General features: G+C 46.1%; 1 protein-coding gene across 2 annotated transcripts in view; it reads right to left on the minus strand.

Annotated features, from left to right (window-relative positions):
* Nucleotides 1-19,854, minus strand: part of tmem108 (transmembrane protein 108) — a 42,004-nt gene that overhangs the window by 5,412 nt on the left and 16,738 nt on the right. For both annotated transcript variants that reach the window (XR_011695609.1, XM_071525856.1), the window contains exons 2-3: nt 11,142-11,225; nt 4-1,395 (exon numbers count right to left, since the gene is read on the minus strand). Coding sequence is in view for 1 of the 2 variants with exons in the window: in XM_071525856.1 (XP_071381957.1) it covers nt 4-1,395; nt 11,142-11,181 (1,432 nt within the window). In the remaining variant the exon portion in view is untranslated. The remainder of the gene's footprint in view (nt 1-3; nt 1,396-11,141; nt 11,226-19,854) is intronic.

Genomic DNA, 19,854 nt, shown 5'->3' on the forward strand with positions numbered 1-19,854 from the left:
TACAACATGAGGACACAGGCACACTGATGGCCAGCACAATCCACACAATGTCCATCTTGCTCAGGCAGATGGTGGCGCGGGACAGCGGGGAGTCGAGAGTGGGGCCCGAGCTGTTACCGGGCGCCCAGGGGTCGCGGGTGGTGGCGGGCACCAGCCTGTTCTGGAAGCTCCCGTTGCCTGTGGGAGAAGGGTCCGTGGGGGACGAGCCGTTCCCCTGAGAAGGAGGAGTCTTCTCGACGGAGCTGCCGTTAGAGAGCAGCCCTCCGTCTGCGGTAACGTTCCCCAACCAGTGTCCTAGAGAGGCATTGTCTGTGGCGTTACCCTGAGGCGGAAGCGGCGGGAGAGGGACACCCCGCGCATGACCTTCCTCAACAGCAGTGTCGTTGGTTGCGGTGTGGTTGTTTGGGATGGCGGTGGGACTGGGCTGTGTCTTGGGGCCGGGACCTAGGCCCAGGGTTGGTGTGGAGGGAGGGGTGGGCGCAGGGGAAGTAAGACTCTCCGGTGGGCTTTCCACTGGCGGGACAGACCCTCCCTCCGGCTCGGCCACTAGCTCCATGGTGGGGGGCTCGTTGATGTTTGGGTGCACTTCCCTCACAGTGATGGTGTGGGGTGGGGCTTGCTCCCTGAGTGTCAGGCCTAGTGCAGCGTCAGTGTCCACTGAGGAAGAGGAGGAGGTAAGAGAGGAAGGCTGCAGCTCAGTAACATACTGCTGACTGGGGTCGGTGGGTTCCTCCATACTCAACTTCTGAGGCTCTACATGGTGTGCGGCTGAAAGCTCGGGTCCCAGTGTGTCTCCTCTTTTTGAGGCGGAGCCGGACACAGAAGCCGGGGAGTTTGGAGCCCCCCTGGCAGCAGATTGAACCTCTATATGTGGGGCAGCTTGGCTGGGAGATTTCTGACTGTTGCTGGCCTGGTTAGTGCTGATAGTATCTGGGTTATGGGCTTGAGGCACCCTGACCAATTTGTGCATGTGGCCTTGGTTGACGACATCAGAACCTGGCTCCTGGGGCCGATTCACACGGCTTTCAGTCACATGACCTGGCTTGGTACTCGCAGTGCTCACAGTGTTTGGACTGACAGTGTTTGGGCCGTGAAGGGGAGGATCGTCATGAGCCAGGCTGGGGGTGAGGGGGGTTTGGGTGGTGCGAAGCCAGCCCAGATAGGGGAGTGCCACAGTGGGGACGATGATGTTTGAGGGTTGAGCGGCTCCTTTGGAGGACCATTCCCCGCTGCTGGAGCCTTCCTGATGCCAGTCCAGGTGGGAAAGGATGGGGGCAGAGAGGGGGCTGCTCTGGGTGGCTGCCATGGAGACAGAGTCCTGGGACGTCTGGCTGAGGTACAGCTCCTGTGCTGATGACACCAGTCCTACTGGCAGTGCTAGGAATGCTAGAACACCTAGAGAGAATGAGAGAGAGATGATCAGAAAAAAACAGACTCAATAGCTGTTAACATTATCATACAGTGTATCACAGTATTATGAATTATCAGATCAGTCCCTCTAAGTGTGTGTGTGTCTGTGTGTGTGTTTGTGTGTCTATGTGTCTGTCTGTCTGAGTCAGCATGTCTGTCTGCCTATAAATCCTTTCTCCCAAGGCTCCCTGCTTAGCATAGACACAAAGTGTGCAGCCCAGCAGCTAGAATTGACTGCTCAGGTGTTCAGGAGGAGCCTCTAGACTTGTCTTGCATTCATTACAACCATCAGCCTTTAATCAACTGCACCGCTGTGTTTGTCACTCGCCTAGTTTAACTAGATTGCTTTATTAACCGCATTATGCACTCAATGAGTTCCAGTGTGTACCAGTGTATGTGAGGTGGCAGCTGGGATTGGGAGGATTTGTTAAACAAGGCTGCAGAACTAACGTTACTATGCAGAAGTATTAAAGTCTGCTCACTCTCCACCGAGGGCATAAAATAACCAGTGATTATTTGATTCTCTGCTAATTCAGGGAGACGTCTCTGAAAACGCTGTGGGAAATCTTAACGAGTCATTTAGTCTAACTTCCTTTAAACAAGTGAAAAATGGGCTGAGATAACCTCACTTTTTTCCAATGCAGTTTCACTTGTTTTGATCATTTTCTTCAAAATAACATAGATCAATACACTGTTATCGAGATCATGTCACTTCACAAATTGGATTGCATTGGAAACAAGTGAAATGATCTCACCCAGATTTTTTCTCATGTGTCTCAATACTGGACGAAAGGACTTAATCAGATATTTTTTTAGATATTTTTTTTTTTACAGCAAACACAAAGGATATATTCATGACAGTAAGAGCCTCAAAATACTTAACATGCTGAAACCATTTGAGGGAGCCTGACAGATTCACTTTGTCTAGCTCAATCCCATAAGGAGGCTATGTAGTGACAAGCCATTAGCAGCTGCCTGTGGGGAATATCGGTCCTATTATGCTATCCCAGACAGCAAGAAAGTCAAAGAGGGAGGAACGTGCAAGAGCTTATTAATTTCCCCTTTGCTCCCTCCCCACCTTCCCTTATTGACACTGTTAAACACGGCTAACGTGAACACATTAGTGAAGCTCCCAGTGGGTGGTTCTATGCAGACCAGTGACGAACAGCACATTAACTATTGCAACGCTAAAGCACCGCACCAAAGCTCCTTTCTGTACTGCATGAGAGGGAGAATGGGCATTATTATGTAGACTGTTTTTTCAAAGACATGCCTCCAAGGGTCTGGCAGAATAGAAAAGAGGACTGATGTGAAACAGACAAAATAAAATTAAAGATACAGTATATGCAGAGTATATGTATGGAAGTGAAGAGGTGGCTACGCTTAACGTCTGTGTAATGGAGCGCTTAGAGAGAGTAGGAGGGAGAGAATTAAGTATAGCAATTAAGACTGTATTGTTTTGGTCATGGATGGTATTCATAATAACCCCAGAACAATACAGTACCAGGCAAAACGCAGATTCTAAAAGCCACCCATGTGACCTAGATGTTGTGGCCGTCATTTAACCATGGTGCTCCCTCTGTAACTATGGAAACCAAGTTTCCATTTCCAGGGGGACAGGAAAGGAGGAGATGGGAGATGAGGTGAGATGAGAAATCTGTTATACATACAGAGAGAGAGAAAGGGTAGAAAGGGACAGAACGTAAAAAAAAAATGAAAACACAACTCAGGATTAGTGAGAAAGGTGAAAACAGGGATTTTTTTTAAACACTAACTGAGACCAGACCACAGTCAACACCCAATATCTCAAATTTCTTTCTGCAGTAGAAAAACTCATTTTCCATCACATATGACGTGTGTAAACTCTTTCCTCCTCGTCCATTGTGGGAAACCAAACACGTCATGCTAGAACCCTAAAGCACCGACTATTTAAACTCAGCCTCTGAGTCATTAATCATATTCCCCCATACTCAATCACAGACTACCACTACAGAGGATCCAGCCCCTGTCTTCCATTAACCAAGCCTGTCACGTCCCTAATCCATGGAGCCCACTCCAGGCCCATAGCTGAGGAGATAACACACATGGCTAGCCTTGATTTATGACTGCTCCTCTTTCCTGAGATGATCCTGAGGCAGGGAAACCGAACACACTCCTAACCAACCTACACCAGCTGAAGCATTTGGCGTGGGCAACATGGACACTGGCTCCGTTATTGTTGCATTAAACGCTGACTTCAGGCAGGAAAAATACATCATACATGTCTCTGTGTAATGTGGAGTCCTACAGCTGCAAGCAGGGCAGAGCTGGTAACTAACTACAGTATGTTGTCCATTGTAAAGTGTGGAGGTTACTGTTTGCTGACCTGTCTACAAACACTTACAGTCACTTTGAACTATTGTGCACGGGGGCCAATAGAGAGTGCCGATGTTTACCACGCTGCGGTTTGGCTTCAATCATACCTTCAATCAGTACCCAGCTCCCGCTGTCACAACCTGGCAACCCGACACTCTGCTGCTACTGAATAAAACATGACGCCTCGACTCCCTTCACAAACAAAGTTAACATTAGAGATGGGTGAACTAAATGCTCTGGCACACACACACACACACACACGCACACACACATGCACAAATTCATCTGATTTGTCTGGGCTGGTTGATCTGAAACGTAGCATAAAGTGCGTGGCTTCCCCCTGATCTGTAACAAGCACGCATATTAATATTCATCTGTGGCTTTGCAGTTTAGTCAAATCATGTTTTATTAAATATCTCATCTAAAATGTTAAAAGGGGCAAAATGCTTTTTAAGTTTGTTTGTGCCAAGACATCTGGTCGCCAGCATATTCATTAGCACTGAATACCCAGTAGGTATAACCTTGGCCTTTAGATTCTGTGCCAGACATTGTGTCGGGTTGTTAGGTTAATCAATTTAGAGAACAACACAGGAGCTTTTCAAAGAATTCTGCTGATGTGCCTTTGTTTTGTATGCGAGGCTCCTTCTTTAACTTTGGCTGAGTTTCTCATTATTAAAGGTTATAAGTGTAAGGCCATATTGGAAAGAGTTGAAAGAGAAAAGCACTTGGGCAGCGCATCCGTCTGCCCTCTGCGTGTGTGTGTGTATATATATGTGTGTGTGTGTGTATTTCCATGCACACCGGGTTGCACGAGGACGCAAAGGGCTGTAATTTGTCACAGTGGTTGTGCGTCTTGCTGATGGAGTGAGAGTGTAAGCAGGGCAAACACAGACAGAGCGCCTGGTCCTGCCTCCACATAGACATCCAGTGGAGGAGCAGGCACAGGGAGTGAATTAACAAGAGAAATGATTGAAAAGGCTGGAGAAGTGAACTGAGCTTTATGAACATCCATTATTAAGTGAGTTGAAGCACAGGGAGAACATGAGAAAATGGGACGGAAGAGGGAAAGAACAGAGAGGTCAGACGGGGTGAGGAAAATGTGTAGAGGAAGCAAGAAGTGTAGGTGTGTGGAAGGAGTGTGGGCGCTTCGTCAATGACGGGCCACGGAGGAGAGCAAAGGCTTGGGCCGAGGACGTTCGAGGGCAAATGAGGTGTGAGAGATGAATATATGAGTCACTGGATATGTTTTTGCAACATTATTCTTGCTAAACAACCCTCTCCATGTGGGCAACCTTTTTTCATCATTGTGCATGTCGGCTGCTTTCGGCCTGTGTGCACAGATAAATTAGCACATGACATCTTCTCCCAGACACGAAGGCACAAATAGAGTCAGTCCATTTTCAATATGGATGACTTGAGAGGCCTGTTAGGGTGAAGATGGCTGAGGACGCAAACAACAAATGGCCATGGATGTTTCTCAATCTTTACTCACAAAGGACAAGAAAGGGCTTAAAAGATGTGACTAGATTTCAAAGGTGGCCGATGACATGTGACTTTGAATTGAAGGTCTTCCTCCTTGTCTTTCTATTATATGCTTTGTGGGATAGGAGGGGGACAGGCAGCTAACACTGTTATCACTGACACCAACCTGTTGCCATCCCTCACTATCTATGTCACCCAGCTGATCATCTCATAATAGCACATGCTGATAGCATGGAGAAAAACGAGGTCCAGGTAAAATTACTGTGAAATTACACCCTGATTTATGTGACTGATGGAGCCTACCTGTTTTCCATTAACTAAGCCCAGGATGTATTGAGGGATGGGCAATTTATGCAGTAAACCTGCTGAATTAGGACTCTTTTGAATGCATAAGAAGCCAGTGACATTCGTGTAAGTCCTCCATTGATGGCATCGGGGACATCAATAAATCATGTTGCAAAGCAGCATCCTGCACACTGATCCAATGCCGGCTTTGTCCCACCAATCACCTCACCATTAGACTCAATGTCAGTGGGACCAGGGCCAGAACGGCCGCTACAGCCTGTCATTGAATCTAAAGTTACACTGGCGAGATGGTAAACAACATAACATTTAATCCCGCTGATGAAATCCTGCACGAAACACCGTTATTGCCATGGCTCCACTCATAAGCTACAGACTCCATTCAAGAGGAATAATATTGTTGAGGCACACTACATCATGAATCCACCGGCCTAATCAATCATACTGGAGAATCCACTTAGTGTGCGGTGGGCAGGCTATCAGTGGTTATCCACCAGCCTGGCTGCATGATCAATCCTGAGGGGGGGGGGGGGGGGGGGGGGGCTCCTCACTGTGGAGGGTAGGGGATAGAGGAGATTCATCTTTTCTCCAGGGGTCACCTCCCGCTGAGCACAATGGAGAACTACTAGGGCTTGAATGTGAGGCGAGAATCTGCCTATGAAGCGGGTGTCGCTGCCCGGCTGGTTGTGCTGCATCATCAATGGGCAGTTGGCAGTCACACCATTCGAATTGGACGCTCTGAAAAAGCCAAAAATAGCGGCTGCGAAATCATCCATCAATAACGCTTGAGTCCTGGTGTCTGTTCTTCAGGCTGTACCTCTGAACTGTTACTGCTCCGTCCGCTCCCTGCTCAGGCTGCATGACGGGGAATAAAGGGAGCATGTACAGTATATAGGGAACCAAATGCACACATCCTATGAGAATCTGGCCAAGGTCACGGGCATAAATGAAAAAAGTTGCATTCCAGAATAAGAAATCCACCATTTGCAAAAAAAGACATCACACCTGACACCTACTAAGCATTCAAATCTAAGATGTAAATATGTTGTAAATATATATGTAAATAGTTTTTAGGGATAGTAGGTAACTTGAGTCCTTTAGATGACAAAATAACTTGTTTACAGACTGTATCATCTGTATTTTAGAGGTATTAGATTGACTGAATGATCAACTTCAGAATTATGTATTTCCAAATTGGATTTATAATGTAACTCTTCAAATCTTAAACCACTTATCAACCCCTCAGTGTAAACAATGGGTGTCAGGAATACGCTTTAAACAAAAGAGCTTAGATGCTAGAAGACACTGAAGCCCTGCCTGCTCACTCATTGTAAGAATAAATGTCGAATAAATGCCTAAAATGGAAAATGGAAAAGAAGTAAAGGGAATTATGTCCACATCATTAACAGATAGGCTGAACATGCATAGCTGCTACAGTTTGGAAGCTAGGGCACTGAACCACAGCCGGCGATTAAGTACGTCCTCACCACCACTAAGCCAGTCCTCCACAGAGCACATTTAGGCTTGTTTATGCTAATCACCGACCACTCTATAGCGGACATTGCTCCATGGGATTCCCCCCAGATCCACCAGGGCAAATGGAGAAGGCTTTATCTACAGAGCCCATCAGCATACCAATGAGCCCATATCACACTATACCAGCACACACACCAGGCTTCTGCTCCGTAATACAAAATGAATCCACATCTCACTTTTGAGGATAAAAGCCTGACAGACCCAAATCAAAGAAATCATAAGGCTTAAACGGAGAGCTTTGTTGAAGGTAGTCCAAGCCTTTCATTTTAAGCTTTGACGTGCCATCAGAATGGCCGATTGCAACAGATCAGATCCATCAGCTTCAGGCGCACAAAACCCTTTATCAGCAGGCCGACTGGCTGCTGTCTGACTAACTGCTAGCAAGATTGGATTATCACACATGGCAAGACCAGGCTCTTCACATGGTGACTCAAATGGACCCATTACTACTACTGCTACCCGCAAACAACCCTTTTGAGTCCAATGTGGGGCCACTGTGGGCTGAAAATTGGGCCCCTTGTGGGCCCCAACGTTTGGGGTCCTAGTGGGCAGCCCACACCAAGCCGGCTGCACGGCTTGGTGTGGGCTGCCCACTAGGTGCTTTTTCCCACAAAAAACCCATACGGGGCCCATAGGTGGGAAAAGACTGTTGGCCCCGCATGGGCAAAGCCACAGTGGGCCCTTGTGGGATTAGAGTGGTGTTTGCCCCAGCCCACACTGCCCACAAAAACCCCACAGTGGCCCCGCAGTGGCTTTGCTGGGTACTACTACTACTACTACTGCTATCACTACTACTACTATCACTACTACTACCTCTAACATTACAACTACCACCACCACTACAACTACTATTAATTCCACTACTACTACTACCACTGTCACTACCACTGTTACTACTACTGCTACAACTACAACTACTACCACCACTGCTACTGCTGCTATGACTACTACTCCTACCACTACTATTACTACTGCTAAAATACAGCATGTGTTAAGTGTCATGTGATTGTTTTTGAAACTTTTCATGATTAAAAAGGATGTGTCTCAATACATCTGTGTGTCTAGTTTGGACTGATACACATTTGTGTTACTTTACAACATATCTCAATAACAACATCTCAGTATGTGACATTAACAGTTGTGACACAAAGGTGACACAAATGCTAATATGCTATATGCTAAACTCAGTGTCCAGTTATAAAAAAAAATGGATGAGTCAGTTGTTAATACATCTCACTGTCCGTCCCACCCAAAAAGAAAACAACAGCTCTTCCTTCCTGATCAGTGCCTTTGTTGGAGCACACTCATCTTTCATGTAACCCTTCTCCAATGAAGACCCCAACATTCTTCATTCAAAAGTGCTTGCACAACTAAATTCCCAAACGCAAAGATAGACCATTTTGATATTCAGTCTCATGGGAAGACAAATGTGCGTCCTAGGTGTATAAATAGAGCGCCATCTTTGCAGTAGCGCAAACAGACAAATTCCTCTGGTTTGCTCCTGGGCGTGTTCGTCTGCCAATCTGGGCAGAGTGTCTGTCCCATGGGGTGGGGGGTGGGGGTGGGGGGACAGATAGGGCACATCCTGTGGACCGCTGGGACCGGCCTGGAGGAGGACCAGAGGGGTGGAGTGGTGGAGAGGCGGAGGGGGGGGAGAGGCCGCTACAGATGTGAGCCCAGAGATAAGAGCACAGGCTATCGCAACAGCAGGATAATGGCTTCCTGTTTGAATGCTCCGCAAAGTGTTTGTCAGGTTACAGCGGCTTTGAACACGGACATGTTTATCTGAGAGTCAGGCAGAGAGAGAGAGACAGAGAGAGAGAGAATGAGAAAACAAGAACAACTAAGAGCGCTTGTGTTTACTGGGATAATGATTTAGTAGCCGTGACTGGGGGTTTGACAGCCTGCGAGCCGCACAGGAGCCAGATCCGACAGGAAGGAGAAACACTAAACAGGAAGTTGTCTGGAATCAGGGGAGAACACTGAGCTGCAGGCCCGCCGTTAAAAAACTCCACATAAAGCCACAGACTCTGCCAATGTTAACCACCCACAGAAAATTTCACCATTTTCACCGGTGTTAGCGGCTTTAGAAACGGCACAATCTGTTGCCGCCACACTATAATCATATGAGGCAAGCTGAACTCAGATTAGGGAGATTTCTCAAGCCATATCCTCATTTCCGCTGCTCGCTAAACGGTCTCTCAGATAAGGTGTTTTTAGAAGCTGACTTCAAAATGCAATTTGCACTTCTGGAGAGGAGGTATTTGGAAGCAATTGCCTTACTTGTACGGCATCGCTTTGAAGACTGAGCTGCCAGGCAAAACTCAATTTGCTACAAACCCATGGTGAGGCCTCCGTTTGGTTTCAGGTGTACAATACACACACACACAAACACACAAACACACACAGGGATTTGGAAGACAGAGACTGCAGATGACAGAGGAAGAACAGTACTGAGGGTGACCAGAGGAAACGAGAGAAGGAAGTAGAGAAACTTCCCCCTCTGACGGCTGTCATGATGCGGCATCATCCATCTTAGTTCTCTTCTATCTGCAACATCTCTCCTCTTGCCTGCAGCCTGAGTATGTTAAGGCACATCTGTCTCCTGCAGATGGCTGGTCCGGAGAGAGAAATGAGAAATGTCTCTGTCCCGCATAGAGACACAGACCTCAGGTGGGCCTCTCAGCTCCGCACACTGGCAAAAGGCAACCTGATGGAACTGTAATATGCCTGAGGAAACTCCAACTGAAAATAGGAGCGTGACAGTGAGCCCTCTGCTATCAAAGATTGGATTTAACAGGAGAGAACTCAAAATGAGGCTAAAATCTGGCCTTGGTCTTAACATAAACTGCTCTATACTAGGCTAGTCTACGCTTTCTACTCAGCCTTTCCCACTTTAGATTAAACCACTGCAATATGACCTCGCTCCACCTCTGCTACAGCTTAAAGCACTTTGTCCATAAGCAGTCCAGTCCAAGTTCATCACTTCTGAGGGATTGAGGCAGATTTGTCAGAGACAGCCTTTAGCTCCGCTGCCCTGAAGCGGAGTCTGGGGTGCATACCAGATATCAGCAGCCTGTTTAGCTAACCGTCCAGGAGCCTGGCGGGGCGCAGCCTGGCCCCCATCTTCCATATTCATGTGACATTCTGCTCTGGTAGGCTGCCAGTGGTTTGTACCTCCGCTCCCCCAGCCTCGCTTCCAGCTTCAGAATGTAAAGCAGCCCAGACTCCATCATAAAGGAGTATGGAAATATAACAAGAACTGAGGGGATACAGTACTGTATGTGTAGCCTCTATCTGATGTCTACAGTCTGTGACAGTGGCTCCCAAACTGGGGTTCAGGGGGTCCCCAGCAAAATGAGGAATAGTTCTGTCACTTTATTATCTAGAAGTTAGACCAGTGAGAGAATGTGGCAGGACTAGTGGTTAGATAGAGCCTCCTTAAAGTCATAATGAAACCAAATTTTGAGAGCATCTTGCTACCTTAATGTATGTCCTAAGGATACTGTGGTGGGATATAACATGGGGACGGACCATTCAAAAGTGTAAACCAATGGGATATCAGTTAGGAAGAGAAATGCAGTTGACTGACTTTATTTGTTGCATTTATATTTAGCCTCCTGGTACACAATGAAGTCACCACTAAGGGATTTTCTGTTTTTTTTTAAGGAGGTAAAAGTAATGAGATTTTGACATAAAAATACAATAAAATATATTTTTTTTATAAATAGTCAAATAGGTGTATGATATGATAGAATGATTCTAATCCTGTAATGATTCTAACATTCTAACCTGGAGGGGGGCAAATGAAAAAGGAATTTCCCTACAGGATCAATAAACTATCACATTCTCATTATTATGAAGAATGACTAGCCTGATAAGAGATTTCACTCTCTCATTGCTATCTCCCTCTACAGTACAGACAGGCAGCAAACACCTTCTCAGACTGGAAATAAAATAAATAAAATGGGGCTCTGTGGTCTAAAGAGACTGAACTATGATGATTTGTGTGTGTGTGTGCTGGTCTATATTCCAGACGGCTCTGGTCCACTCACTCAGCAGCTGGCAGCGCAGGACCTGCAGGCTTGTCTTCATGGTATCATGTGGTCCGGCTCCTCCTCCACAGTGCTCATGGTTCTCTGGTAGAGAGGGAGAGAGAGAGAGAGGGGGGGAGAGAGAGAGAGAGAGAGAGAGAGAGGTAAGATGAAACTTGGCACTCAGGTATCACAATCAAATTCCAGTCATGGTCAAGTATCACTGTGATATACTGTGATTGCGTCTGAGCATGCTGAAGTAGTGTAGAGACAAAATAAGAAGAGCATGAGGGGATTGTAAATACATTTCTTATCGTCAATCCTATGAAAATAACAAAATCAACAATGCGTTTGCTCTACTCCCATTACTTTCTGACTTCCCACGAACCGTTTTTAGCCTTCAAACCGGAAGTCATTGGCTCCGATTGTAAGCTAAAAACCTTTAAATACTGCTCACAAAGACATAGTTTCAATTTTTAAAATCGCTAACTGTTACCATGCAAAGTCAGGCTATTGTAGTTATTACCAAATCAAATGGGAACAAATTCTTCATTACGCCAGGGATATTTTCGGTGCTACGTAACTACTTTCCTGAGATGGAAAACGTGTTTACGGTCGGCTTATTAAGTTTGAGTTTGTGGAAAAAGTCGGCAAGTGAAATATGCTGCCAGAGCAACGGCATGGCTCTTTGACGTGTTTTTAACAGTTTTTTTAATACAATGGAGTTCTATGGCTGCTGGGACATGACTTCATTAGGCACCGACATGGACGAGACTTGTTAGCAAAACAAATTAATTGCTGATTTTGTTAGTTTCATAGGATTTGTTGACGGTAAGAAATGCATAAAAAAACACCAGCGTTATCCTTTAACGCTGACAATTTAACCCCTGCAATAACTGGCAGCCAACAGTAACACCTCTCACACTGGATAAAATTAAGACCTAAATAATATGACACCGTAAAATATCAGGTAATGGCCTGTGGTAACCTGGCCTCAGCTGCTAGGCTTTAAATCAGAATTGGCAACCTGCAGGTTGGGCTGGTCAGTAAAACCAATTATGGAGCATTAAACATTGACCAGTAAGCCTTGTACTAAGACAGCTGCTGCTAGTGTGTCAGTGAGACAAATTCCCAAGGGAACTCTTTAGGAGAGCGACTCACTCACTGCTAAATGAAGGCCACACACACATTTTCTTTCACCACTGGAGTGTGTGTGTGCATGTTTGTGAACATGAGCGTGTGTATGCCTTCTTTTGTTGCCATGCCTTTGGGTAATACACACATACCCACACCACACGCACACGCAATTCACATAAACCGTAACATACAGACACACGCACACACACACACACACACACCTGAGCACCCCTCACCCTACCCACTGCATGAATAATCTGTTGTGAGTGTGAGATGTGAAATTGGATTCGCGCCCCCCTAGGACGAGGGGTCTGGTTCCAGGCAACCTGCGTCTCTCTGGGAGAAGTGTGAGATGAGAGGGGGAGACAACAAAAGCGCAGGGTGCTGATCCTTTCATAAGGCGGTGCTCCTCCTAAATGGAGCCCTTCACTCTCTGAGGACGGAGAGGAGGTAACACACTGCATCTCAGCCGACCTGACGATATTGTTACCAGCCTGAACAGGCTCTTCTCAGCTCTGTAAATCAACACTAGGCACTAACACAATGTTTCATGTTTTGAAAACTGCGTTTAGTAAGCAAGGATGGAGGTAACAAGTTACTGTAGTTGAGTGGCTTTTTTGTGTACTTGTACTTTTTGGGGTATTTTCATAAGTCATTAATTTGAATTAATTTGACTGAAGTATTAATTTAACTGAAGTATTACTTATGTGACTGAAGTATTATACTTTACTACCTTTTAAAATCACATCTATTACAGAGCCTCTTCATAAGTATTGCATCAAAAACCAGCCTAACTGTAAATTGCAGCTGAACATGCAAGCACATGGAGGAAATGTTGAGTTACCAAACTGTAACATTAAATGTTCATATCTTTCCATGATAGTGGCTTGGTTAAATATCCATCCAGTTACGGTATTACTAGTTTGTGTTTGCCTGGTTGTTGTCTAGCTAGATCATCAATGAAATAATGCTACTGAAAAATGGGGATGGGAATTAAAAAAAAAAACAATTTCAGAATCTTATTTATTATTAATTTTAATTATTTATTATTTTTAAAGTGCTTAACATAGTCTGCAATGAAATATCACATATTGAAGTCTGTCCCCTCCTTTTTCCATTACATGAGAAAGATCATAATATGTAAACAATGTCTGTTTTTGTGTTGTTAATGTTAATATTTTTTTAAACACACATTTTAAACTTTTACTTTACTTAACTAGATTTTTACACCAGTAATTTTACGTCTTTACGTCTTAAGCAATATTGCAGTAAAGTAACAATACTTCCACATCCACTTGAGTACTGTTTCCATTTCCAATTTTCGTACTCTCTCCACCTCTGATAGAAGGTGACCGCAGAAGGGTGTAGGGTTACTATACTGCATTTTCTTTGGCAGAAAGACGAATGTTTGTTGTGTTTGTCTTAGACAAGTGAAAATCAAAAGCACCAAACACTGGACACAGCATCTTATCACATCTTGGCTAGTTAACACAGCTGGGAAAAACTACTGCCAGTAGTATGGTTCTCCATTCCTCCTCCTCCCTCTGATGTCAGATTATAAAACAGAATAAATTAAATGAAAACAATAAATGTGAGCAACAAAATTGGCTATTATGACACAGCTCTAGATGACATATGTGCACAATTTTGTTTTTGTCATTCTCCGAAGTACTGTGAAAATGAAAAAACAAAATGGCTTGCTCCTTCTCCCCTCTTAACTCACAGTTTTGACTGTAATGGTGTGGGCTTAGGCTCAGTACATTGCCAAAGAGATGAGGCTGCAGGCATACAGTAAGCGCAGTGGAAAACAAGTTTTTGCCTTAAGCTGTGACACTGTCTGCAACTGCCCCAAACCTTTCCCCTCGCCCACTGCTGGTAACACCGTGACGACACCGCAATGTAACGTTACCGCAGTGATAACAACTCTGCCATTACAGCCCCACTCCCTCCCTGTGCTTTAATGTGCTCTAGCGTCATGTTCCTGGCCTAATGAGCTCAATGGCATGGTGCGAAGAGAGCAGCTGAGCCTCTCCACAGTGATTACACCTCATCAGCACTGCCACAGTACCAGCCCAGGCTCATAGACACGCTCTTTAATTCATAGGGCAAAGGGGGTGAGGGTGGGCGTGGGGGTGAGGGTGGAAGAGGGATAGAGCAGCAGGAGACGGAGTGACATGGTGTTTCATTTACACCTGTTATGTTTGAGCGGTGCAAGGTTTTTGGTGAGAGGCGAGGGGAAGCTGAATGCGGCGATGGACCCGGGACAGCAGCTGAATCACAGTTCAGCTCTGCACAAACACATGCAGGTAACAGATAACACAGGGTGACAGGAGGTGTCACAGCCTCAAAAACAGGATCAGAGGTACGGCAGCAGTTGCTGACAGAAATGGTGTGAATTATAGAGCGCCTTGACCAATAATAGCAAGACTCGCAGTATATCCCTTCAAAGCGTGGAAGAAACAGGTGAACACGCTTTTCTTCTATTGATTTTTTACAGTGTCAGCTTTGCACTTTGCACGTAGCATCCCAGCCTTTTACTGGAGAGCAAAAAATAAATGCTGCATGGCAACTGACATGCACACACGGCGGCCATCACCATGGCAACCCTAATAGTACATTATATTCAAATTCATTCACAAGGACATTTTGGGGCTCAAACAGAATGGGGAAAAAAAACGGTAAAAAAAAAAAGCAGAGATGGAATAACAAAAATGCTCACTCACCATAGAGAGAGTGACAAATCTAGTAACAATCTGCTTGTCTCTGGGGGCCAAGTACAGTCTTTGTGTTTGCGGTCCTGCTGACAGGCTCTGCTCCCCGAATGTCTCAGGCTGCAATTGTGAACAGTGTGCCTGGAGGGGGCGCAGACTGGAGGCCAAAGCCAAGGTCACCCGAGACGGCACAATGAAATAAGCCTGTCACTCCGTCTCTCTGTGGCTGCACTGCCGCAGGGATAACAATGCTTTTAATTTTGGACTTCCCGCTATTCTACTGCTTTGTATAGGGGCCACGGCCACAGGCTGGCTGCTTGCCCACAGAGAGCTGCAGACTGAGAGCTTTTCCACAACCAGAGAGGAGGAGGAGGAGGAGGAGGAGGAGGGAGGGAGGTGTGGGAGTCAGAGGATGGTGTGAACTACAGCGTCGTGCTGTCACAGCCAACTGATAACCGGACCTCTAATCGCAAGCTTTGTTCAAACTGATACTTCTCTCACTCCAGTTTGATACTATGTTCTCACACTCTGGTTTATCTCGATGTTACAAACTGGAGGGAGCTTCCTGTCAGCTTCTGTCTGAGGAGGGAGGTTCAGAAGTGAAGTGTGAAAGCTGTGGCTCTGAGGTAATTGGACAGATACATGCAGTAAAATCAAGTGAGGAATAAAGATGAGAGATGAGGCTGTGACACTGCCTCTCAATTATTGAGATCCTACATTTTTTGACATGACATGAATTTCATTCTTCATGCTGCAAGTCACAAATAAAAAAACATTTGTTGGTAAAAACCCTATTCCGAAACCTATTCTTTTGTTTATCATTTACAACAGATAATGAGCACAATGGATCCATATGGCCATGCTGGAAACCGTGGCATAAGAAAAGCCGGTTACATCAGTGGGCAGTGCATCACATCAAAGCGGTGGGTCCATGGCTGATGTGATCTCAGGGTGTTTAGTTCCATTTCAAGTTGTGTGAAGCCCACCTCCTCCCAGCCTCGCACTTTTTGAGGCGACCCAGGGGAAATGCCCACAACGGAGAGGGCGTCCATTTTCCCTTTGATGTTTCACCCCCTTTGATGGGAATCAGCTAACAGACCCTGATAAGGCAGAGGCTCTCGCTCTCCTCTCACCCTCCCCATTTGTTTCCTGCACTCTTGTTTTTGAGGCCGCAGCACGGCTGAGAGTGTGTCCGTGACTCAGGAGAGATCAAGCCCTTACCTCTGGGGGTGTTAACACCGTCTTGGTGACCTTGCAAAACACCAAGTGCTTGGCACCAATCGCATAAGACCATGGCTTATTGCGCAATAGGCAAGCTGATTACTAAGAACAATTCTGTTATGAAACCATATTTCGTCAGTATGAGGGTCACAGAACTGTTAGGCCGGTGACTCAAGCACACAGGAGACTGCTGCTGACCTGTGGTGCTTTGATAACTTAATTGTCCAGCCAGGCTACACAAAACAATTGCATGATTACAAGTATTGATTCGATACAACAACAGGCCTAAATCGAATGCCAGCAGGGCGAGGTAGAAAGCAGGACCAGGTTTCCAAGTAGCTTTCTAATCCTCCATCTCTCCATGGAGCCAACTGTTCAGCTGAGGTCGGCCATATTGCTGAGTCACTGTGCTGCGCTGTACGAGCGAGCGCTGTCAGCCGTGGCCCCGGCTGGCTAACCTGGCAGGATGAGTTGCTGGTGCTGTGTCATGAAGGCTGGCGGAGGCTGCGCGGGTCATCAATCAGCGCCCCCCCCCACCCCCAGGCCCTCCCTGTGGTACAGCAACACATCAGCCATTAAAAGAACATTAGGCTCTCAGCATGCCGTTCACTGCGACCGTGGTGGGGAGTGGGGACACATCATCCTGTCCCGACCAATCACTGGCATACCTCACTTGGTTACATAACCGCGGGGACATAAACACCGGTATGCACACTGTTCATATGCTGTGTATGAACAGACGTATGAAACAGCAAAGTCTGGAGGTGAAACGTGTTGTTTGCTTCAATATATTGTTGCTCTAAAACATTAGTTATAAAAGTAGTGGAATGGGAATGAAGCCTTTTTAGTGTGCAGGAGAATACTTACATTATTGTATGGATAATTACTCCTGCACTATAGCCAACACGCTGAGGAAAAGCACTGCTATGCACAGAGAATCTACAAATTTATCCCCAGCTATGAAATCGTTAATCCGACTAAATGCCGGCAGCTTCTCGCTCGTATGTCTCACATGCCAGCATCATGCTCATACGGCTATACTTTATCTGCTTGGCGTGCAGCGGCTGTCAGTTCACATCCATGTTTCCACCGACTCAGTTAGAAGCTCCAGGTGAACATACTAAATATGTCAGTACTGAAATAGCAGGACAGTGTAGCATTAAAGAGGATACACCTGTCAATAGTCATTTATGTAGGAGAGGCATGGAGCATAGCGAAGGAGTGGGCACTTATTTGTCTGTGTGTGTGTGTGTGTGTGAGTGTATGAGTGTGTGAGTGAGGTGTGCGTCACTAGGATCTTGATCCGGACACATTCACACTCATAGTACACACTGACGATAAACGCAGCTAGCTCTCACAGGATGAATGAATCTCTTACTCATTCAGTGGAGAGCTCCCACTCTGTAAAACCGGAGCACCTGTGATGAGGGGGGCAACTGAGGGGGAGTGGAAGAGGAAGAGCATCACCGGCCTCTTCATTACTCAACACACACACACACACACACACACACACACACACACACAGGCTGGCCCACTGAGGAAGGCCATTCATCAGAGGGATTGTGGCCAAGGCCCTATCAGTGTGTCTATGTGTGTGTGTGAACGCATGGGAGCCACAGTCAGAAAGATAGATAGCAGCCTCCAAGGATTTCTGCCTATTGTAGTGCTCCCATAGAGTCAATTTACTAGAGAAAAGCTGGATGAGCTTTCTATGCACTTCTTCTCTGTGAGGAAGGTGTCACGCTCACCTTGCTCCACTGTTTCACACTGGGCAGTCAGAAAAGGTAAGGGAAGAACAAACTGACTCACAGATTCAGCAGGGGGTCAAATCAGCGGGGGGGGGTATTGAGTATAACCCACACCTTAGGCCAGGTTGGGGACACGGGGTGAGGCAGGTAACAGAGTCCCGGGGGAGAACCTGTGAGAGACTTGTTACATCACTGGTCCATTTGCTTGGCTGAGAGTGGGAGGAGGAGACCACAGACTGATAGAGAATAGCAAGCACTTAGGATGAGTGACAGACAAATGCTGTCAGTGGAAATAAGAGGCTGGATGCATTTGATGGTGGAGTTGAAGACAGTTCTGACTGGGCGACTGATAGCTTACAGACTGATAAAACCCACCCTAAAACACTTTAACACTGGTAAAAAAAACCCAGCACCTTGCTTTTATGGGTCTTTTTTGCTGGTTGTATATTTGCAACGCAGCTACAATGGAGCTTGACAGCAGGGCGTTTTTCAGCTATCTAAAACATCAACGCTAAATGTCAGACTCAAAGAGCAAGGGCTTCTTTCTAGACGCACTAGTTTCCATATATGATTGTCAAGTTCAACAATCATACAGGGAGAAAACCATCGCAGAAGAGGCAGAGAGACCAATTTCCCCACTGAAAGCAGCTTCAATGGACCATAATGCAATGCAGCAGCCACAGAAGACATGTTGCGTTTTAAGTGGGGGGGGCGAGGGGAATCGCTCCTCTGCCTCTGTTGAATTAGAAGCAGACGAGGCAGATTGAGGAAAAGTGAATGCAACACAAAAGTAAATTACAACACTTCATCACAAAATAACTCCTGGAATACAGTGAACATCACGGATTGATGATATCTACCAGCGTATCCGAGGGTGGATTTCTCCTTTAAGACCTCCCCAGAAGGTGATAAAAGTATTTGGCATTTTAGTTGTTGACAGTGTGCGCACACACACACACACACACATGGATGCGGACAAGGGGCACACAAAGAGTAAACACTCACATTCTGAACTAGTGTTTTATCGATCTGATGCATCAACCGCTGAGGCCGTGGGATGGCAATCAATCCGAAATAAGATCCTGTCAAAACAAAGCTGCCTCCCATCGAGACCAGTGATACCTGCAAACGCCCGGCGCAGGCGCATGCCTCCTCTCCTGGCAGAGTTATTGAGCCAGGCAGTAAAGGAACACAAATTGGGATGCTGCTCATCTTCACCACTGTCTCAGTCGTAAATATCCTCTGTCTCTGCCTCTCTCCCTCTCTTTCTCTCTCTCTCTCTCTCTCTCTTGTCTGTCCTTGTGTGACCCTTCAGTGATTGACTGCTGCTGCGAGTGGCTCGCTTATGATGAAGAGTAATGTGAAACTACAGCGTATCACGTCCCGCTACGCTTGTCACAACCGGTAACACAATAAAAAAATAATACCGCCGCAAAACAGGTGAAGGGGGCTTCGGATGACACTTGAATTCACCACACTTTCCTGAACGTACGATGACGCTTGTCACAATCAGTCTGAACGCAAGACAAGGCGATCCAGCCATCCTGAAGACTATGACAAGTGGAGCATTTACACATGATAGGTCTAATCTTCTACAAACACACTCACTGGGATTGTGTGTTTAAATACATCCTAGCTCTGCAAAGGTCACAGTAGAGCAATGCTACAGAATTTCCCCATCGGTAATAACCTTGGGTTTACTGCTGCCTCACTGTCTCTTATATTAATCTTTTATCACACAAGTCTTTCATTTATCGAGCTCCCATGGATGCGAAAGCACATTAAGAAGTCAACAATTTCAATAGAAAACATAAAAAAATAGACATCTGCTTTAATCCAACGGTACAAGTGTTTTGTAGTGATGTCTGGTTGGCATGAGATTCCCCCTGTTGCAGAATGTGCTGTTCTCATCGTTAC

The sequence above is a fragment of the Centroberyx affinis genome, unplaced genomic scaffold, assembly GCF_046629955.1.
Source record: "Centroberyx affinis isolate AG114_WGS23_722 - 3 ecotype Tasmania unplaced genomic scaffold, CSIRO-AGI_Caff_v1 ptg001340l_1, whole genome shotgun sequence".
NCBI classification, from domain to species: Eukaryota; Metazoa; Chordata; class Actinopteri; order Beryciformes; family Berycidae; genus Centroberyx; species Centroberyx affinis.